Genomic DNA, 22,581 nt, shown 5'->3' with positions numbered 1-22,581 from the left:
GCTTTGTATTTCAAATCAAAATTTGAGCTATCAGTGAGCTTCAGATATGCTGCCGCTCCAGTTAATAAAAAAAAAGCAGAGCAACAGTCGCCTAAACACTCAACCTTTTTTTTTTTTTTTTTTTTTTAATCGGTACAAACATTCATTTCAAACACGCAAATCCAAAATGAGAAGCTGCTCGTTTTGACTTGGTTTGTCCCAACAAACTGTATATCCATATTCTGTGTTTTTGTTTCACTGTGTTTTGTTTTATTTTCTGTGCAGACGAAAACAGTGTTCTAGAAAGCTCCGTGCATCTGTCTCAGTTTTGATGTATTTTGTTTGTTTCTACATTATTTGTCACCCGTTGTCTCGTAGTTAATGCTGGCTTGCTGTTCAGTGCATTTGCCAATCATGTTTGACTATAGCAGTCAAATTAATGTGGTTGTTTCTTTATGTATAGTATTCATAAACTAGGGGATTCAACGTGTTGGAATGCTTTCGTTAAGTGGGAAGTCAACCCCAAAATTTTCATGACAATAATATGTATTGTATGCCTCCACTAGTCTAAAAGCGGCATTCTGATTACAATTGCGTTTGTGTAATATGAGTTAAGCAGCAAAATGCACCCGTTTTTAGCCATCTGAGGGGTCGGCCATTTTGTCACTTCAGTCGACTAAAAATGACATCACAGTTGCTCAGGGCTCAGGTAACGACCAATCGCGGCTCACCTGTTTTCTGAAGCTGAGCCATGATTGGTCGTTAGCTGAGCCCTGAGCAGTTGTGATGTCATTTTCAGTCGACAGCAAGTGGCAAAATGGCCACCCCCTGAGATGGATAAAAACAGGTGGATTTCGATGCTTACACCATATTCCACAAACATGATATCAATCAGAACATCAAGTTTAGACAAATGAGGCTGCATAGAAAATATTATTGCAAAGAAATGTTGGGGGTTGACTTCCGCTTTAACGTTCACAGTTGTAATGGTTTATTTTGCTTTGCAATTATGAGAGTTATTTTTGTTTGCGTGTTCATGTGGTAATGACAAGTTGTAACTCTAAAAAGTGTTACGTGAGTACGTTCAAGAAAAGTTGATACAATATTTGATTAGAATGAAACCCATTTTCATCCTAATTGCAAGACTTAATGCAACCATCAAGCATCCGTCGAAATTCATTGCACCGTCACTCATAAGTGAAGGCACCTGGAAAATGTCACAATGCCTTGTTCCATCTTGCAGGAACCAAAATGCAGGGGTTGAGCAAATGACTCGACTCCCCTTGTATTATTGGCGCTAAGACGCACGTGTTGGTTACTACAGCGTCTAACCAGTAAACAATCCGGACAACGTGACGTGCATGGGCGCACACGCACAAGCTAAGCCACCGAGCAGGGTGAATAACTGAAAAGTGACTCATGTGTCGGGATACACGACAGAGCGTCTGCAAGAAAGTCCTGTTTTTGGTCTCACACAATCGCTGCAGACAATAGAACGAAAGTATAATGGGCACTCTTAGTGGAAACTCACAATCAGGTGGGCCCACCTGGCAATGCCGGAGACAGATGGTGCAATTGTGAATGTCTGAGAAAAGGGTGTGCACTCGGAAGGACAGACAGTTGGCGGAATTGGAACGTTGAGTGAGTGAGACAGTGAGTCTCTGTCAGAGAGCACCGCCACGTGGCGGAAAGAGGTAACTGCAGATTGAGATCGCAAGGGTGGACGCTTCCTCCACAAAAACAATACAGTGTACTGTACGCTCTAGCTGAAAATGCTAAGCAGCTAAACACCCATGCAACAGTTTTTTGTACAACTTATGACTATTAACATCACTATTCACTATAATAGAAAGCGTGCTTAGAGAGTTGAAGTACCACCGAAAAATGGGTAAATGTTAAATATATCGCAAATGCAGTCCTTGAGTAGAAAGCAAGCCACATAGTCCTGCAAAGAGAGGCACTGTGATTACAAATGGCTTCAGGGTGGGACGAGCACGCCCAGGATCCGACTCCTCTTGTGACATGACCGCTTAAGACGCAAGCGCAGCGTCACAGCACTTTTTTTGGGAGTTTGTTTTAACCCACTTTGGCTGTCTTAATGTAATGAAACGTCCTTAGGGTGGGGAGTTTTTTTTTTTTTGTCTGATTAATCTTTTCCAACTTCATGTCTTTAAGCATTGCATGCTTATATCAATTTGGCTACATTGGATTTGGAAGGAACTTTCTTCTGTTGAAAAGTGTGGTTTATGTTTTCTACCAGATAACAATATTCATCCAGTTGTGGATGATGTAGTATTCTTAGTATCCGAAAGAGACGTTTAGTGGTTTATTGCACCCCAATGGAGAAATTAATGATGACATTTTGATTTTAATAAGTCAATCCAACCTTTTTTTAAAAAAAGCTTTTGAAAGGCAACCAGTTTGATGCATACTACTGAAATATATATATATTTTTTTTAAATGTTCAAATGACCTTTAATTGTAAGTTATTATTAATAATTAATGATTTGCCTTTGTGGCATTGATCATGTTAAAGATTTCTCAATTATCAAAGATGAGTTAACAAGGTAAGAATATCAATATGCAACACTCTGCAAGTGTTTACATTTTCAAATGATCCCTTGTACAACATTCCTAGGAAATCACAATGTCAATGCGAGCTTCTTTTTTTTTTCTTTTTCTTTAAAAAGAGACCGACTCATGTGGTCTGCCCATAAGGCACCATGTTGGTGACCCCTGATTTAAGAAAGCTCCCCCTGCTGGCCGTAGAATGACTGTGCAATTAACAATATACATACTTCGCATGGTGCAAACCAAATGGAATTTGAAGGGTTGAAAGATAAAAAATAAACAAATATAAATTCTATACCAGAGGTGCCCAAAGTCCAGGTCCTCGAGAGCCCCTATCCAACCTGTTTTAGATGTCTCCCTCTTCCAACATACCTGATTGAAATGATCAGGATCCTTATCAGGCTTCTCAGAGCTTGCTGATACATTGAGATGAGATCATGATTATTTCATTGTGTTCAATATACACTTTAACCTTTCTCTTGCCTCGGCTCAATAAAGCTTGGGAGAAAGTGAGCTCGTTAATGTCATCTCCAGTCCCCTTGATGGGAAACAGTCATGTGATTAGCGGAGAGGCGTGGCCACGCGAGGCCGTCAGACCATAACAGCGAGGCCACAAATAGACCTTCTGTTGTCACTACTGTAGTGGACTATAAATTACCGTCCGTTGCATCCATTCTCTACACCGCTTGTCCTCATTAGCGTCGCGATTGAGCTATCCCAGCAGACTTTGGCTGAGAGGCAGGGTACACACCCTTGACTAGTTGCCAGCCAATCACAGGGCACATACAGATTCAATCGTTCACATCTATGGACACAATTGACAGCCTTCAGTGAGCATAACACGCATGTTTTGGGAATGTGGAAGGAAGCCCCGAGTACCCATGCAAACTCCCACACAGAAAGGCCGGATTCCAGATCCGAGTTCCAAACACCAGACCTGTGATGAAGCGGCGCTTACCACTAGGCCACACGTCCTAGCGCTATAAATAAACTTTAAATTGGTTTGCTTTCTTTTAAATGATTTACCCATTAGTGTCCTATCTGTCCGGGAAAACGCATGCATGCGCGCGCACATACGCAGATAGATTGTACCACGTTTGAGTGTTGGCATCAATCAGTTTAAAGGATGAATGAGATCTTTCATACACACACATGATGTGAAATGCTTGGCTAACATTTTGAAAATACATGTGGAAAAAAAAAAAAAATTCTAATTAAAGTGATTTTTTTTTTTTTTTTTTTTTTTTAATAAGAAACCAAGGAAGAACAATAAACAAGGAAGAATATATTACAGGAAAAAAAACCATCAGATAAGGAAATTAAAACGCTTTTACATTCACTTTTGCCTTCCGAGATTTTTACATGTTGCTTGAAGCCTGAATAAAAAGCTGCTGCTGCCTTTGAAAATTCTTAAAGACAACATAATGTTCTCGATTCCCCCCCAAAAAATAACGTCTTCTGAGACACCACTGGTATATTTAGTTCAGTATAAAAATTAGCACAACTTTGACAATATGGACTTTTCATGTTTGAAAACAAAGGACGATATTGTGCAAAGCCAAGTTGGGAACAACAGCCACATCATGAGGCAGCACCACAAACCTATTTAAGCGCTTCCAAAAGCACCACAGGCAAAGAGAACATCGACAAAGTTGAGCAAGTATTGGAATACTAACCACTGAGTGTGCGGTAAATAACGTTCAAGTGACGATCAAATACAAGCAGTTCTTTTTTTTAATCCAAGTACCATATAGTATCTCCTCCTAACTTATCATTTAGTATTTTATTTTATTTTTTTTCTAAAATGAACCGTCAACGTCCTCGGACACAAAAAGGTGCTCGCCGTCGTTTATTGACATATTGCATTTACCATTGACGAGAAGACCTCCACCCTCATACTGTAACTCCCAGGAATAACGGTGAGAAGTGAAAACAGCCGCGGCTCATTCTTTCTTTTCTTACCCATTCGAGAGGGTTGCTACGGCAACACTTCCTGACTGGCTTGCTGACTAAAAATCTGAGGTTGATGTCAACCTGATTAGGGAGCGGGTGCTACAAACGTGACTTCCTGTGTAAAATAAAAAAAAGTTTCCTCAACAATCATTCAGTGCAGTTTAAGCTTGAAATATGTATTTCTGATACAAGCGGCAGAACACAATGGTATCTTTTTTTTTGCTTAGTTTATCATTTTTGAGTGCCGATGTCAGTGAGGACTATTCTGGGCAAATTAAGACTTCCAGTAAAGCTTGGTATTCCGTGAACGCATGTGTTCCGTTGCCAAACCAACAGCAGGGTGTGACTGTCTCACCATTCGCCACCACTCCTCTAAGTACATCTGCTCCTAGCTACGGAGGAATTCAAGCAAAAGGCAACCACTGGAAGCTAAAACTTGTGACTAACAACACAAATAACATACATACTTGTCCATATTAGGATTTAGGTGAAGCCAATCAGATCACATGGATCCCAATATTAAATCCTGATGAATGGTTAATGCTTTTTTTTTTTTTTTTTTTTTTTTTGTGCGTGTGTGTGTGTATTTTTTTTTTTTTTTTTATAGTTTATCGCAGTATCTGCATTCAAAGCCTTGACTCCGCATCAAATCCCGTTGTTGCTACACTCGTAAACCAAACATGACATTCTGGGGACGACAAACAACCAAAACGATCTCAATGTATACTATGAATTAACATGAATAGAAAATACATAACTAACTGACTAGGTCCAAAACTAGACTAAAGAGAATAATCCAGAAATGACAGCAGGTACAGTTGATATAGAAAGTCTACTCTACACACCCCCTGTTCAAATGCCAGGTTTTAAATGAGATCAAGATAAAGCATTTGAAAACTTTTTTTTTTTTTCCCCAATAAATGTGAGCTAAACGCTGTACATCTCAGATCTTTTGGAGAGTGAAAATAACAACAAGAACTGAGATATTGTGGTTTCACGAGCGTGAGTCAGTCCACACGCCAGCATTCCAACTGCCTATGATTAACTCCAGATAAAGTCGAGACGTTCTAGTAGGCTTTAGTAGGCTTTTCCTGGCATTTTCACTTGATAGCAGAAACCTAAAGGTTTCGGTTTCTATATTTTACAAAAATGGGGGAAATGTCTTCTTGTCAATGAAACCAAGCTTGATCTTTTCGGCCATAATTCCAAAAGGTATGTTTGGTGCAGATACACTGCTCATTACTGAAAGGACACCCGAAGGGTCCAACAATAACAGTGGCCCGACGGCCCGGGGCCACCACGTGACTGTGTCAGCACTCATTCAATGCCAAATCACACAGATGCCTTGAAAGTCTCAGCCTTAGCTTAAAATTCGACACTTTCAACATTGTAATGTATAATTTTCTTAAAATGTTCAAACCACAGGTAGCAAAATAACAGTAAATACAGTATGTGTATTATGTGTATCTATGTGTCACGACACTAATATGTTCACTTACTAACCACAATATTAGATAAACAATCGAACACACACCCTGTCAAAGTCGAAATCGGCAAAATCGGTATGCGTTGGACCACAAACGTCAAACAAAACTTGGAGTTCAAACCATCAACTCGTGTGACGTCGGCACTGTTTATATATGCAATGTTCAATTTTGCTTTCATTTTATGCACTGGTTTTGCATTAAAATTTAGAATGGAGTGACAGAGAAACAGCTTGAAGCAAATACGCCGTGCCTCTTATTTGGAGAACTGGGTAACAGGTAGTGGTGAGAGTAAGTCCCAAATCTAATCTAAGTTTCATTCAAGTCTAAAGTTACTGTGGCAAAAATAAAGCGCTCACTTTTCACCCAGTAGCTGGAGTCAGCTGTACTCCAACAATTCACTTTTTACTTTTAATGTTCAATTACCAATGCTAGAATGTTACTTCAAACATTGCCGGTACAGCACGCAAAGGCTTTATGACGGCAGTCATTTGGACTCAAGAAAGAAATTATTCCAGCTATATTGATCTAAATAGAAAGTTTTGTTTGAAAATCCAAAACAAAAACAAAAAAAAAAAATTAGGTAACCCGGCGTTATGAAACGGATCATGTTCCACTGTACTATCCCGACTCCAAGTGTTGCTCTTTTACGCCTGACTGTCAAAGGCTTGCAGACAGAGCTGCCAATCGAGTCGGGCGGCATTCTGTGCGAGAGGAAGTGCAATGCACACTACTTCCAGAAGAGCCTGTTACCCAGTAACACGTTAAAGCATTGGTTACGGCCGTGTGTGCCACTTCCCACGTGATGCGAAACAGTTTGGACATTGTTCGGCGAGCTAAACTCAGATGGAGACAGAAACAACAAGAGCAAATTGATCCCCCTCCTCAAAAAGCCGGACAGGGGATTTCCTATTATTATGGAAGTTGATCTATGCCATCCAAGTTTGAATTTGAATTTCTGACAGATTTTTTTTCTATCAATTGCTAATGTTGATTTTTTTTTTTTTTAACCATAAAAAAAATTCTGTGTCAAAATTTCCACATCAGTCAGAATCCAGCCAATTATGTTTCATTCCAATGGTCACGTGACAGTCCTGCGCTGAATATTTGACATTATTTTTGATGGGGGGGAAAAAAACTAAGAGGTTATTTATTTATTTATTTCAATTCTACGTAAAATTCAGGGTAAAACAATGTTACGTCAAAAATACCACATCCAGGTGACCAGGGGGAAGCTAGGAAAAAGCATCCGCATCTTTCTTAAGTTATCCAAAGTAGGGCCAACCATGCTTCACTGGTCACATAATGATACACTGAATTTTTGACAATGAATGTCATTATGGTAAAACAAAAAAAAAAAAGAAAATTAACTTGGGAAATTATATGGTAAAAACATTCAGTGTAAAAAAAAAAAAAAAAAAATTAAGTGCAAATAAAGTTTGGCGTCAAAACTTCAATGTTGCAAATTCTGCATCCGGGTAACCACTGAGAAGTATGGGAAATTGATCGAATCTCTCAATAATCATCCAACATCCACCCAATCATTAATCATCATTGAGCTACATTGGTCAAGTTTAGAATTTTTGACACTTCATATTTTGATGGTGAAAAAAAAACAAAAAAAACCCATCAGGGTTCAAAATTCAAATTCAAACTGATGGCATAGATGGCATCCTGTTAAACTAATCCAACCACGAAGCAAGACATGGCTGCCATCTTGACCACCACTCTTTTGTCTTACCAATCAATTTACATGCATCCCACGTCATAGAAAACCCTGCCAGCGAGAAGCGAGCCTATTCAAATGCAAGACATCCCACCAAAGCCTACAAGAGAGCTAATGAGGGCGGAAACTGGACTTTGGGGGGTCAAAGGTCACGTTTTTACCGGGAACCACAAGATGTTGCTGTTCAAAACAAGGGGGACAAAAATAACACCCTCATGAATGTCGACTTTCTCTTTTTTGTGTGTGTGTGTCTGAATACAGAGACAAGCGTTTGTTCAAAAGGCTCACACCAGGCAGCCTCATGACCAGAACCTGATAGCATCAAACAAGAGGGCTGTTCATTTCCACCATAGTGCTCCCCAGCAATATCGCAGATTTTCAAGCAACCTTTCTTGATGCGATTTTATAGAATGCCGGGCACTCCGCTATTGACCAACATTCACCCTACTAACATTTCAGACAACTTAAAACTTTTTTTTTTTTTTTTTTAAACTTTAGGCAAGTCCGAATTTAGAGTGCGCCAAAACACACATGCGGGGCAGAAAAATACATGTCTAAATTTCACACCACAGAGGAGTGTATATAGTATGAACTGAAATGAGGCGTCAAAATCGTCAACAATCAAATACTGATCTCCGCTCTCGAAACCAGTAGGCACGTCCGTCGCCCCGTTCAGCTGTCAAATGTCAATTAATTACCAGTACTACGACTTGGAAAAACAGACGCTACTTTGTCTGGCATCTTTCTTATACCTACAAATAACTACATGTATGAGCCACAAAAATATGCGCGCTTAAAGCGGAAATCAACCATAACACATTTTTTTCATGAATATGTTCCCAGCAGGCCCACTAGTTGAAACACGGCATTCGGATTCATATTGCGTTTGTGGAATATGAGTTAAGCAGCAAAATCCACCCGTTTTTCGCCATCTCTGGGGGCGGCGATTTTGTCTCTTCTGTCGACTGAAAATGACATCACAACTACTCAGGGCTCAGGTAACGACCAATCACGGCTCACCTGTTTTCTGACGCTGAGGCGTGATTGGTCGTTACCTGAGCAGTTGTGATGTCATTTTCAGTCAACAGAAGTGACAAAATGGCCGCCCCAGAGATGGCTAAAAACGTGTGGATTAACTCTTATTCCACAAATGCAATATTTATCAGAATGTCTTGTTTCAACTAGTGGCCTTGCATAGAACATATAGTTGAAAAAAATAGGTTTGGGTTGACTTCCGCTTTAAAGCCATCGGTGGCTGGGATATATCCCACCAGGCCGACACGGGGGAATTCCCGCGCAGCCACGTCAGCGGCCTATCCAAAGCGAAGATACATTTTGAGCGTGTAGGGATTGCTAGCTAGCTAATCGCATGTAGCAATTGCGCCAGATAACCGCTGATGTGCTCAAGTTGTTATACAGTGGAAGAGGGATGGCTCATCCCAGGCACCCAATTGCATCACTGGGCTCTGTTTAAGCCACGCCTCCTGCCCCCAAAAACTGGCAAACTGAAATGATGAAAAACAGCTTAACACACCATATAGTTCTCAGTGTTTTTCAGCAGTAATCTTCATGCACATACAATGTATAACCGATTTGATGAATTTACGTTACGGGGTCTTGTTTTTTTGAATTTATATGGTTTCTCTCTAACCCAAACTTGTAGATATCGCGGGCGATGTGGAACATATCCCCTGTAATAAACGGGGGTTCACTGCACAACTAAAAATGACAAAGCGTGTTCCCGCTGCTGCCCTGGCTAGAACATGCATGTTTATGTGCATGTTTACCTCCCTTCACTGTATTCCGAGCCTCCTTCTTCTCATGCGTATGAGTCATAACACTGTAATTCATAACAACAATGTGTGCATGTCAGCATGAAGACAGGAAGTGAGTGTGTGAGTGAGTGAGCGAGCGAAATCCTCAGCGTCCACCCCACTCCTGATGCTGGCTGGCCCCAAAGAAAAGGCTTTGACGGCAGTGAATGGAGTACTAATGAGTGCGCCTTATCAACTGTCCGTCTATATTTTGGCCTCCTAAGGCTGTGTTTTCAAACCTATTTGGAGCCAAGGCACATGCACAAAATGTTTGGGGTACTGGGCTTTCAGGTACAACTTCAGGATGAATCTATAATGCACTATACGGGCAAACTTAATTTGAACTTCTCTAAACTTTTGAATGGAGGCAAAATTCACAACGGGTGAATGGACCAATACACGTCCTGGTTAAATTGGAACTGTTACTTATAAATGCTGTTCACATTTTGACATCATGACACCAACATGACACCTAACAATTGACAAACTGTATTTTTTTTCAGAGGGAAGTGGCCACTGAGAGGCACACTGTGTCATCAAGAGGTTGTAAACAGAGAGGCTGAAAGAGTCACAGAAAGGCATAGAAGTAGTCTTCTGCGGAAAGTAATATTTATATATATTTATTTTTATAAAAAAAAAAAACAGCTGTTGTGAATTTTGCCATTCGGCAGGTAGTGCAGAAAGTTCCGAAACATGTAACAGTTGGTCACGGACTTTATAATGTTTCAAGTTGGTCAACTTCCCACGGTACACCACGTTCTGCCTGTCACTGTACGTCCTTGTCATAGATAGATGAATAAAGGTGCATTATTTGCTGCCAATAAATAATACTTTTTGGACCAATTCAAAGTCAAATTGGATGAATTTCACTGCACGAATGGCCACAGCAGAGCAACAGCCCTTTTAAGGCTCCATATGAACAGTTAGTTTATGTCCCTGTGTTGGGTGACACCAAATTTAAAATCAATGGCTTTACAATGAATATAAAGGAAGAAGTTGGTTTAAACACAGTGGCGCCTTGACTTATAAGTGCCCCAACTTAAGAGTGTTTTCGAGTTACAGGCCTCCGCTTGGTCAATATTTTGCTTTGTGTTGCGGGACATAATTTCAGGCACAGTAAAAACAATATTTGAGCAATTAAAGCGATGTTATGTCCTCGCCTGTGCGAATGGAGAGCCATAAGTCGATAAGTCGCACTTTACGCCGTTTCTTGAACGGGCCAAACAGCGAAACGCACACCATACAAAAAAAGAATGCTCACAAGAAGCTGCTGCAAGCCACAACTCATGCGCAGACGCTCACACGCAGAATACCCACTACAACTCCTGGCATCAGTCACTAGGCCGAGCTCCTCAAAAGGCACGCATCCAAAACACGAATACTAAATTAAGTGCAATAATAACACTTTTGAAAACCTGTTTATGTCCATTATCTTATGTATATATTTTCATTATTGATTTGTTTTTTAACAAATAGGTGCTGATGGTGTTTGCTTTATAAAAACACATCATTATATTTTCTAGTGAATAATGGAATTTCAATTTATTTCAAAGGGGCTAAACAGTAAGTCAAGGTACTATTGAATCTGTAAAAGATTCGTGGATACATGGATGTACTTTCCAGAAGACACAAATAGTGGGAAGCCTGCAGTGAGTACAGTTCTCACAAGGCCCCAGCACAGCCTTTAGCTTCCATCACTCACCTGTTGAATGCGTCAAAAAGTCACATTTCTAAGCTTGGCTTGACAAGGTTAGGACTAAAAAAAAAAAAAAGAGCTGTGTTGTTGCTAAGCGGCCAATGTGAGCTTGCCTCGTGAAACAACTGGAACAAGGCGATCATGTCGAAACGTGGAGTGAGTGAGTCTTACCTGGCCGAGGTGGTTTACGTGCACTCAGGTCTTTCCGTGTCTCCTTGCTGGGGTCAAGCTGTATCCGTCAACAGACGCTGGGAGGAGACCTTTCCCTCGGCTCTGTAGCAGTGTCAAAACTACTGAACTGTACACTAAACGTGTTTACAACACACAGTAGACTGCCGGCTGTAAACTGGACATGAAACACACACTGCCCACTTGTAAGATGTAGAGCCACGCCGCCTTCACTTTCCGCTGACGTTGGTTGATAATATTTAACAACTTTGGACTTCCCCCGCTTTTTTCAACGCAAACCAATACGAGTTCCCGTCTCCGTTCGTTTTCCTCCTCCGACAGGTCGCTTCGAGACGACAACACCCGAATTTTGACGGGAGGAGAGAGGCGGTCCGAGCGAGACTCCGGCGGATGTTCGCCAGCAAGTTTGCGGTTGGGGGAGGCGCTGCTTCCTAATAAAAATTTCAAAATAAGACACGTTAGTTTCGAAGTTTCGGTACTTGGACTGTCGGTGGGACCCGACGAACATGCATTTTTCTATATTGAATAAAATAATTGAAATTTAATGAGTTGTTGCTTCAGCCATCTCTTGTATGAGTTATGAGTTCTTTCATTCATTAATGAATTTTGTTTCCATCTTGTGTATCTATGAATTTTAGACATGTTTTGGTCCAAATCGTTGACCCAGCCTAAGTTTTAATAAAGAAGTTAAATTATTTGAGGTGAAATACAAGTACAATTATTACATTTGTTTGTGCTATTATCTGTTGTGGCGTTTCACATTGTGTTACTGTATGATGCCCAGTTTATTTGAATGCTTTTTTTTTTGCATCTAGCTAATGGTTGCAACGTTCATTAGCAAACATTTTAAGGATATGATATTTCAAATTTGAAAACTCAATGTCACTTAATTTTCAAGTTATATATACAAAGTGAATGTGAGAAATCGACAAATGTCATATTAAAATGCTGTACACGTACTCAAAACTTCACTTTAAACTTAATTATTGCAATTTTTTCTCTATATTTTTTTAAATATTAAATCGCAAGTCTAGAAACCATCAATATGATTAAAAAAAAAAAACGCAACGTTATGTGAGTCCAAGGAGAACAACTTCTGGGCGGCTTTGAGGAAATCCGGGTCCACCATCCGGCGTCCCAGGAGGGCGATCGCATTCACCATTGACACTGTGTATAGTGGATATGGGGGAGAATACTTTGAAGACCTCCTCAACTGCATTGACACACCTTCCTTTGAGGAAGCAGAGTTCTGTTGGGAAGTTGAATCTCAGACCCAGTAGGAGTAGTGTAGTTTTCGTCCTGGCTCTGTGGATCAGGTGACTAGCAGTGGACCAGGTGTTCCGGGCACATACAACCAGGAGGAGGCCCCAGGGACGACTCAGGACACGCTGGAGAGACTATGTCCAGACTAGAGACTATGGAAAATAGTCCAACCCCTCTCAAGATTGCTACCAGAGCCCAAGCTGTGCGTAGAGATGAGCCCGATTACATCTAGTTGGAACTGCTCGACCTCACGCACCAGATCGGACTCTTTCCCCGCCAGAGAGTCAATGTCCCGGCCTTGGCCACCGCCCAGCTCACACTGCAACTTCTAGGATCACTGGGACACACAAACCTCTCCACCACGATATGGTGACGGCTCAAGGAGGAGTGTATATGTACATATATATCACTATAAGGGTAATGAAAAAAAAAAAAACCCAATACTGTACAGTTATTTGGGTGAATTACTTTAATCTGATTACCTGTCTGGAAATAGTAACACGTTCATTACTTGTTATCAAAGCGTGGTCGTACACGCGTGACTGAAACCAATGGAGATCGGTGGTAAGTAATAAAGAGCTCGTGATATGTTCAGTCACATGCTCAGTTAAACTGGCTCCTGCCTCGCTTACGGGGCCCTCCGCCGCCGGACCTCCAATGCCTTGGGGCGGCTGGTTAATATGCTCTCCCCCAGGGTGGGACCTCTTCGTCGCACTGAAAAAAAGCATACCAAAGCCATCATTCGTTTAAAGTGGATGTTTTTGGTTTTTTTTACCCCCCAATAGTTGAAAAATATTCCTGCTTTCTTATTTATGTTGATGGTTAAATCTTTTTTTTTAATTTACTGCAATATATGTTTAAATGCGGTGGGGCACCAAAACTATAATGTTTCATTTTAATGAAAGAAATGTATTAGATTGAGCATGATTGGTGCAAGCGCATTCTTGAGAGTTTCAAACTGCATGAGACACTAGCGTGGTCGTCTTGCCAATTGCTCAATGAAGTCCTCTACTTCTGCAAGTTTTAAGAGTTTGTTTTCCTTGTCCTACTCGTTAGCGCCACAACAAACTCAGATTGGCCCCACCCAATGTAGTTAAGCTATTCACTGCCTGACGTGCTACAGTAGGGAAAAACTGCAGGTGCTTGAGCACCATCTAGTGGCTGTGTTGATGAGTGACATGAAAAGTTGGAAAACAAGCCGAAAAGGGGGACATGACTGGCAATGTTCCTCAGAACCCCCCCCGGAACAAATCCCCATTTTTGGTTCCACAGAGAAGAGGGAGTCATTAAGAGTCAAAGAAAAGAGGAGTTTGCAGGGAAGCCACAGAATGTGAAGTCCACAAAGATTATTCAATAGGCAGTGTGCTTCATTTTTTGGGTGTTTGTGAATGCAGCATAGTCACCTGTAGTATCCGAAGGTCTTGAACAGGCCCGGTCTCCGTTTTGCCTCCAAGGAGACTCCCCGGAGTAGTGTGGCGGCCGAGAGTAGAAACCCGGCGCGTCCTGGACAACCGTCCACTCAAAGTTCCCATCTGGGAGCGGCCTGTCCTTGATCGGGTCAAAGTTGTAGCGGTCCATGAACTCCTGCAGGTCACCCATGCTGGACATCGGTGGCGAGACGTGGTCCTGCGCCTCGACCGGTTCCAGAGGCGCACTTGCATTGGAAAGGCACTTGTCTGACATTCTGTTGCCCAAAATCCGAAGTTCGAGTAGTTTTTCTCTCCGAGTCACATCAGGGATGCACTCTGAGCAATGTCTTTGACAAACTGGTGTTCAAAAATGGGCACAAAGTGTCCAATCAGATTGCTTTAATTCAAAAAGATTTGACAAAGACAAACTGTGACATCATAGAGAGAAAAGAAAACAAAAAATGCAGCCAATTAGATTGCGCTCACACTCAATCAAGGGAATCGAGGGATCGATGAGATTTGCCGAGATCTACTAACTTGCTTCGTAATCTTAGAGAAATACGATTTTTACTTTATTATGGCCATAGCAACAACTGCTGCAAATTGGGAGGAACATATAGCAGATGTACAGAAAAGTTCAATGTACAGGAAATGTGCTACTAAAGTAAAAAAGCTGAAGCTGCATTTAGACGTTATGCTGCACACGAATGGAAACAACAGAAGTGAAGTCAGCCCCGAGTGTAAATGCTTTTAAATCAAAGTTGTATATAAATAAATAGCAATATTTCAGAGATTCCTTGTTTGAGTTTGAAGAAATGGCTCAGTAGCGCCCCCTACAAATGTTTCGAGTCACATGCTAAATCGAACCGGAAGTCCGCCATTTTGAATTGACTTTGGAATTCGGTGCCATTTTTGGCTTTTAATAGAAGTCATTTTTAAAAAATCCTCTGAGAGAGAACCGATCGTCTTCAAACTTGGTGTGTTTCATCTAAAGATGTTTAAGATAAAAAGTATCGAATGCTGTTTCAGGTGACAAACAGCATTGCGCCTGTGTCGTATTTCTGTTCTACAACTTGAGCTACTCGGTGAAACCCGCAGATTTCAACAGGCTCATACAAAAAAAAAACGGTCGTATCATAGCATAGTTTATTTTAGTCTTGGATATGTTATTTCATAAGTGTGTGTCATACTGGTAGACCTTTGCAATCAGTACCCAAGAAGAAGCTCTCAGTTGAAAAAAAAGTTGGTTAGACGGCTACGTCCTTCGTTAAACACATCATTCAGTTCCACCCCTGAAATGAAATGATCACTGTAATAAACATTGTAGTCTCGCGTAAGATAAAGCAATGATGTTCTTCTTCTAGACAGTTTGATTCCAAAATAGAACGATTACAACAACGAGCAACAGAAGTCAAATCTTCTTCCGGCATCCACAGCAAAAGCAAGACAGGAGGCAGCAGGAAAGAGACTCCTCGTCCGTTTGGTAGCGTCCGGACTCTGGCTCGTCTCTGCACTCGGCTATGAAGGCCTGCAGCTGGGACACGGGCACTTTTTCTTGCTGGTGATGCTGCAGTGGAACCAGTTTGAAAACCAAGTTGGGCTCATTTCAACACAGCATGCAGTGTGGAACCTCCAAAGTTCAGTTTACTTTGGTGGAAAAAAATGGGACTCAGACAATCGTGTGTTTTTTTTCCTCAATATACGTATGTCTACTAGGGATGCCACGATACGATAATATCACGATACGATCATCATCACGGGGAGGTTGACAATACAGTATATAAAAAGCTGGCGATACTGTGTAAAAGCTCACGATATTCTAAAAAAAAAAAAAAATAATAAGCTCTTATTAAAAAAACATCACAATATTCTGTTTTTGTATATAATAACAGTATTCACAAAGAAATAGGCTTGGCCATTCATGCGCTTCTATTGGCGATTAGTGTGGGTCTTAAACATAGGTGGCGTCAAATTAAACTGATCAACTAACCACCAGAGGGTGCTGGAACTGCAAAAATAGAAAATAAACTTTTAAACAGATTTGCTGCTACTAATATTGTCACATGACGACCTCGACGATGTATCGTGGCACTTTTAATATCGCGATATCACGATGTTGTCCATCTAGCTAGCGATCTCTCCGTGTACAATGCCTTGCAAAAGTATTAGCCCCCCTTGAAATGTTGAAATTCGACCAATTCGGTAGTCATCCAACTTTAGAGGTTCCACTGTCTTTCTGTGGCGACAAATCTGGCGACAGTCTGACCTTGATAGTCTCGTAGGTGTCCGTGATGAGCGCGATGAAGAGGCTAAGCACCATGTAGATGAAGAGGGAGATGAAGGAGTAGAGGTAGAGTCGGCTGAAGAGCCACACCATGTAGCCGTTTTCGGGCATCTTCATGAAAGTCGCGTACATGTCGTCGCCGTTGACCAGCGAGAAGAGGCACTCGGTCACTTTGTCGAGCGTTCGGAACTGGGACAGCGCGTGAGGTTGGTGAGGACACACATATTGATAATCGGGCCCAATTTCTTTCCCGCTTCCGATTAAAGTAAGTAAAAGCCTGATCATTGGCTGTCTCTAAAAGATTATCTTGAGTGATTACCCAGTGGTGTGGTGGCTGTAATTTTTTTTCACCATTCACCATTAAAATGAAAAGGAGAAGCAAAATGTGGTTACCAGATATGGTAATTGGTAACCTAGATTTTTCCACTTCTGTGATACTCTTTCTTTTAATTTGTCGATTTTTTTTTTCACTTTTGTTGTTTCGTGCTATTAGGTATTTTACACATTTCGTTTAAACATTTTAAATGTTGTATTTTGGTAATACATTTTTTTTACTATTTTTCTAGATATACTTTTTTTTTTTTTTTACAATTAACATTTATTTGAATATATTTTAAAATTGTGATGTGGTTTTTTTTTCATTTTGTGAACATTTTGACATTTTGTTACGTCTGTATTTCTTGATCTTTGTATTTTCCGGCACTTTTGTTCTCAATTATTTCACTACTGACATATTTTTATTCAGATATTTGGGGTGATTTTATTGCATTTTTATATTACTTAATAGCGACTAAGTGATTTTACCTCACTTCTCCTCACTATTTTTTTTTATTTTACTGTTTGCATTTTTTTACATATTTCTGAATACATTGACGTTTTTGTAATATGAAACTTTTGTCATTTTTATAATATATTGTATGTATTAAGTGATTCATTTATAATTATTTTACTGACGTGACTCGAGGACATACTTTGTCGTGGTATGGCCCAAGCACAATCCAGCCGCAGAAACAGTAGCCGAGGTAGATCATGGCAGCGCAACAGCAGAATCGGATCACGTTTGGAAAAGCTGCTCTCAAAGTCAAGATTAGGATCTGTTAAAAAGACATAAATAATACAACAATTTTCCCCTTCTCCTCACACAAGCTTGCATTTTGCCCAAATGCGAACACTCTTACATTGTATTTCTTGAAGAAACCAAGGTAGCGAATCACGCCCACCCACACCATCATGGTCGCCGTGCCCAGCAAGATGCTGCACTCGTCGTAACTCGTCATGAACTGGAAAAAAAAAAGTACATTTGTATCAACAGAGCAAACATTTCTGGCTCTACACCTTTATCCATCATTCCCTTTTCATTTGCTCCGGTTATCCCTCCAAACCGCATCTCTGCAAGATGATTTTGAGTATTTTGACTTTTTTTTACACTTGAATGCCATTTAGGAAAGTTGAAATATGACTGAGTGCGGTCTAATTGTATGCGTAGGTGGAGTTTTCTTTCTTGTGGTATTTTTTGCAGACAAGAAGTTAGAAAGGGCCATTTGCGCCGTTGTGGGTGTGAACACGGACGACTCGCTTCCCGGCTAATGGAAGCAGCTCCTCTCATACCCTTCAAATTCAGCGCAGCAGAGGTGCACGGTTCTACATGGCTGGGGCCCATGCAGGAGATCGACGTGAAGTAAAAGTACGCAAAGTACGTTTGTAAGGAACTGCGAGCAGATCTCCGATTGCGGTTGATGTTAAGTTGGCCAGGGCAATCACAGATCACCGCTATGAAGTGGCCACGTCGAGACCGCCTTCCACCCTGATCGTCCATATGTATGTGTGATCACCATCCCATGCGCCGCCCGTTCCCCAAAGTGGTTATGAAAATAAATGCATTGATTTCGGAGCAGCCCTGCTAACTAACAAATACATGGCGATGAGCAAAAACACACCTTCGTCTGTATCCCGATCTTCAAAGCTGAGCCGGCGATGGTGAGAGTGTCGCTGACAATGATGAGGATGTACCAGCCATTCACAAACTCCATGCGGTCCGACATGGTCACAATTTTATTGTAGTATGCGTGGAAGAATGTGTTGAACTCCTACAGGGAATATGTACAGCGAATAGACAAAGGATTACTGTTATGATAATTTGTGGGAGTAAACAACCATTATTATTAAGTATACAGGTAAGGATCTACACATAAATGGGTAGGAAAACAATGATAGAATGGCCTGTGGAATAACATTGGTTTAAAGCGTCTATTGTGACTCATGCTTAAATAACCAAACGTGGTCCTCCCCGATGATAATTGTTGTGTTGGGTCACCGTTACTCACAAACTGGAGCTGAATGCCGTTGACCACAGAACGCACGCAGAGGATCAGCGAGGTAAAACAGGCGAGGATGACCACGGAATCAAAGAAGAGAAGGAGGTAGTCGTTTTTCCCGGCTAGAAACACAGACTTTCGGCTTAACAGTGGCTGGTAGCTGGCGTTGAATTCCACAGCATTCTGATCTTACAAGTAGAGTTGCTCGATTATGATAAAAAAAAAATATATTTTTTTAATATATATTAATATATATATATAAAAATATATATTAATCATGATTATTTTGGTCATAATTGAAATCACGATGATTCAAACGTCTATTTCGTTTTTGGTACAAAACAAGAAAATGTTTAAACGTAAAAAATATAATGACAAATACATGCAAGTAAGTTCCTTTTGGTCCAAACAAAATTTATTAAAAAAAAAAAAAAAAAAAAAAAAGTGCAATGTATAAATTCAAGTATGATTTACTTGACATTTACTTGACAAACATATTGCATTGGATATAAATGAATATTAATATTTTTTTACGACTATGCCAAATTAAAATGTAATTTCGATTAATTGCACAGCTCTACTTACAAGTGCCCTCCACGTTCCAGTCCCTGCATTCGTTGATTGTGACGTCGTTTCCGACCGCCACCTTGATAGTTCCGCTGTGAGCGTGGTTATCAAACGTGATCTGCAGCAAAATGCAAAGCAGGTGAGTCGGTGCCATTTTGATTGCGATTCTACAATGGCGCCGGCGGGTACTGACCACCACGTGGAAGACGTAACAGTCGGGGAGCTCGTGATGCCTCACGGTCTGCAGATTGATGGTTTTCAGGGTAAAGTAAACGTTGACTGACAGCAGCCTGGACAGAAAGAACACATGAGTAGGCCAGAAACTTCACATTCGTATGGGCATGCGTTATACTCTTAATCACCTCCGAAAATCCAAAGAGAAGTTCAGGGGCGTCGCCAGACTGCCATTATCCAATGACAGCACAGGGTAGACGGAAAAGCAATCTGAGTATGAAATCATGACATCAGCTGTTCCTCTGATAAACGCTGGCTTCCACTTTTTTGCGGGAGCCACACTTTATTCCTCTTTGTGATTATTTTCCACAAAGATACAGATACCATAAATATAAAAGCATGACTAGTTTCAATATTTTATGAAACAAGACTCTTCGCATTCAAGTCATTTCTTTCTTTAGCGCTGAATAAAATCACAATCCCTCTACAGATTCAAACTCGGCCGAGGACAAAATTGTTGTCTTGTTGAGGTGGATAAGCTATTACGGTACTTTTCTCATCTGAAACGCTTATTGTTTCTGAAAATTTGGAATGAATCTGCAGTTTCTGTGGTAATTGCATTAAAAGGACCAAATCAGTACAAAGTATTGTAAAAGAGTCAAAATTCTGCCTGGACCCCAAAAAGTTATTTTATTCATTAATTGAAAAAAAAAAAAATGAATTGGCCGATTAATCTATACACGGAATTTTAGCCTGCCAAATATTGGAATCTCTTGGAGGCCTAGCAGGCACACTCCCATGGCCTGGAGCTGTCCTGTTTGCGGAATATGTATGACGGAATATCCACCTCCAGAAAATACCAAAATGCACATCTCTCTTATTTGCCGAAAATTGGGTATAAGCAGCGATATAAATGACATGTTACCGGTATCAATGCGCGGATCGATGTAGAAGGTCTCGTTTCCAGGGTCAATGTTGCTGTTCCTGTAAAACTCTTTGCAGACCAACATGGGCGTGTACTCGCCATCAATCTTCTCGTAAGCCAGATTGCCCACTGTCAGGTTTTGGAGGTTAATGTACTGCCAGAAGAGAATAGCGTCAAAAACTTCAGAAACTTCGCCACGACGCAACTTCTCGTAAGGTTTCGCTCAATTTACCCTGTCGATGATGTAGCAGATGTGGTCGTACACGTCTGTTTTGGTGTGCAAAATGTGCCCTTCTTGCTGGTGGCCCTTGTATCCCTTCAGGAAGAGATGTCGGAACGTCATCAGGTTTTCGTCTTTGAAGGTGACCATCATCTCATTGCTCAGTCCGAATGAGACCAGCTGAAAAAGAGCACATCAAAAGGGAAGGAAATCTTCTGTGCTTCGTCATAAGCAGTCTGGATGCTCTACCTGGGCAGTGATGAGGGCAATTTTTAGTATTTGTAGCATCAACTTCCACGGCTTGCGGCCCCGGGCTTTGTACTTCTGGCAAGGGTTCATGAAGAAGTACTTGAGCCTGCGCCTCAAGTCCTCCACCACCCTGGGGTCCATGTTGGGGGCGCGGAGGCTCCATCTGCAGCGGCCATTGGCTCTCCTCTCCTCCAAGCGGGCAACCAAAAGGGGCTCGGACTCCTCCATGGGACCGAGCACAGTCAGACACTGCCAAAGCTTCAATGTGCATCACAGACAATGCAGTTCACGCTAGCGAACGGCTCCATCATTCCACTCATTCTGATGTTTATCAAACTGGTTTTCCTACATGACCTTTCACCAGCTTTGAGAGATCACAGAAATTCAATTAGATAAGAGCATTTTTGAATTTCAAATTTAAGCACATTTTAATTCAGCGCAATAGATTTGTCCTGCGCGCCATAGGAGTCAATTTCGTTTTAAAAAAGTGCACCAGATACACGAAATCTAAGGTCATCTAGATGACTGATATTCAACATTTTCTCGAGTTAAACTAACAGATGTGAGGGTAAAAAAAAAAATGAACACACGGCAATAACAATGTAACAGGAATTGCACAGCATAATCAGACTTTTGTAATAATAATTGTATTTAAAAATCAGACATGCTGACAGTCATCTAGATGACTGGACTGGTATACAACAATTTGACAACCAGAAGTGGGGTAGATAGTAAATACACAATACAAATAATAATAATAATAATAATAATAATAATAATAATAGCCGGACTTACCTAACAAAAGCGGCTGTGCATCAGTGGGGCTTCTTAGGCCACAGTACGATGTTAAGTGCCACGATGGTGAGTCTCATACTTCTGTGTCATGTTCAGCTTTTCCAGTTATGGAATTTCCAAACAACATTTTGAAAAGAAAAAAAAAGAAAAAAAAAAGGGAAAGAACTATATTGAACATCGTTCAATGCCTTCCTCCAGATTATTTTAAAAAAATATGCAAAACGTATGTTATCTTTTTTTTTTTTCTGCACTTGAAAGCAACCAATTATGACAATGTCTCCTTTTTTTGTTAATTACTCTATCATATAAAATGAATAACTAGCTCTGCATTTTTCTAAATTCTTTTTACTTTTGCTCATTTGAAAACACCAATGGCTAGGTATACTCTCTTTTTAAGGGAAAATATTGCAGGAAAAAAAATACTTTTTTTAATTGTTTGTATACAAACAGTCCTGTCTACTCCTATTTGGCCATGTCACTACACTGTGTTTTGGCAAACATTTGTGCTTAAGGCCAAAGTTTGACTTAAAATGGGACAAATGGGCTCGTTCATTCATAGCTGAGGTTAAAAAAAAGGTTTTTTTTAAATGTATGTGAAACAAATTTATTAACAATACAATTATAATAAACTAAATAGTTGCTGGATGCTAATTTCATTACAATTAACCACATTTCATAAATATAACATTTATCCTGTAAAACTGTCATATTTTTAACTCATATTCAGTTAAACATAACCATATTTAAAGAAAAATGAATTTTAAAAAAATACAATTTAAATAACCAATTTTAGGAGCTGATGGCTAAATTCTTATTCTTATCAATCCTTTACCCTACGCCGCCGCTACCTCTGTGATGCTACCATATCGCCTAAGTGTCCTATTCTTGATCCGTCGGATATTTTGAAAAGAAATATGTCTCTTTTGAGTCGTATTCATGTAAATAATGAGAGTTCAATCAGAGCACTG

General features: G+C 40.5%; 3 protein-coding genes across 3 annotated transcripts in view; all 3 read right to left on the bottom strand.

Moving 5' to 3' along the window:
* Positions 1 to 11,794, bottom strand: part of LOC147141369 (guanine nucleotide-binding protein G(I)/G(S)/G(O) subunit gamma-12-like) — a 36,116-nt gene extending 24,322 nt beyond the window's left edge. Inside the window, exon 1 of the mRNA XM_086043704.1 lies at positions 11,395 to 11,794. The gene's annotated coding sequence lies outside the window, so the exon portion shown is untranslated. The remainder of the gene's footprint in view (positions 1 to 11,394) is intronic.
* A 1,327-nt stretch (positions 11,795 to 13,121) lies between these two features.
* On the bottom strand, positions 13,122 to 14,470 carry LOC147141368 (uncharacterized). The gene is made up of 2 exons (XM_086043198.1): positions 14,079 to 14,470; positions 13,122 to 13,389 (listed from the first exon to the last, which is right to left on the bottom strand). The coding sequence occupies exons 1-2, from the start codon at positions 14,356 to 14,358 to the stop codon at positions 13,304 to 13,306; spliced, it is 366 nt and encodes a 121-aa protein (XP_085899324.1). The 5' UTR covers positions 14,359 to 14,470; the 3' UTR covers positions 13,122 to 13,303.
* Positions 14,469 to 21,864, bottom strand: mcoln3a (mucolipin TRP cation channel 3a). The gene is made up of 13 exons (XM_086043196.1): positions 21,614 to 21,864; positions 20,819 to 21,076; positions 20,582 to 20,749; positions 20,350 to 20,503; positions 19,613 to 19,694; positions 19,444 to 19,540; positions 19,269 to 19,368; positions 18,693 to 18,805; positions 18,306 to 18,455; positions 17,547 to 17,648; positions 17,340 to 17,462; positions 16,351 to 16,557; positions 14,469 to 15,651 (listed from the first exon to the last, which is right to left on the bottom strand). The coding sequence occupies exons 2-13, from the start codon at positions 21,044 to 21,046 to the stop codon at positions 15,496 to 15,498; spliced, it is 1,680 nt and encodes a 559-aa protein (XP_085899322.1). The 5' UTR covers positions 21,047 to 21,076; positions 21,614 to 21,864; the 3' UTR covers positions 14,469 to 15,495.
* Positions 21,865 to 22,581: the final 717 nt, after the last annotated feature.

The sequence above is a fragment of the Filicampus tigris genome, chromosome 10 (assembly GCF_054856515.1).
Source record: "Filicampus tigris isolate MCC_2025a chromosome 10, RoL_Ftig_1.0, whole genome shotgun sequence".
In the NCBI taxonomy this organism is placed as follows: Eukaryota; Metazoa; Chordata; class Actinopteri; order Syngnathiformes; family Syngnathidae; genus Filicampus; species Filicampus tigris.
This window is presented reverse-complemented; position numbering and strand designations above follow the sequence as displayed.

Bases quoted from the DNA above. Each gene is read 5' to 3' on its own strand.
- mcoln3a (XM_086043196.1), bottom strand. From the start codon at position 21,046: ATGGAGGAGTCCGAGCCCCTTTTGGTTGCCCGCTTGGAGGAGAGGAGA. The intron at 19,369-19,443 runs GTCAGTACCCGC...ATTTTGCTGCAG, and splicing joins GTTACGTCTTCCACGTGGTG to ATCACGTTTGATAACCACGC. The intron at 15,652-16,350 runs GTCAGACTGTCG...GTTCCACTGCAG, and splicing joins ACACCTACGAGACTATCAAG to CATCACCAGCAAGAAAAAGT.
- LOC147141368 (XM_086043198.1), bottom strand. From the start codon at position 14,358: ATGTCAGACAAGTGCCTTTCCAATGCAAGTGCGCCTCTGGAACCGGTC. The intron at 13,390-14,078 runs GTGACTATGCTG...GCTTTTTTTCAG, and splicing joins AAGACCTTCGGATACTACAG to TGCGACGAAGAGGTCCCACC.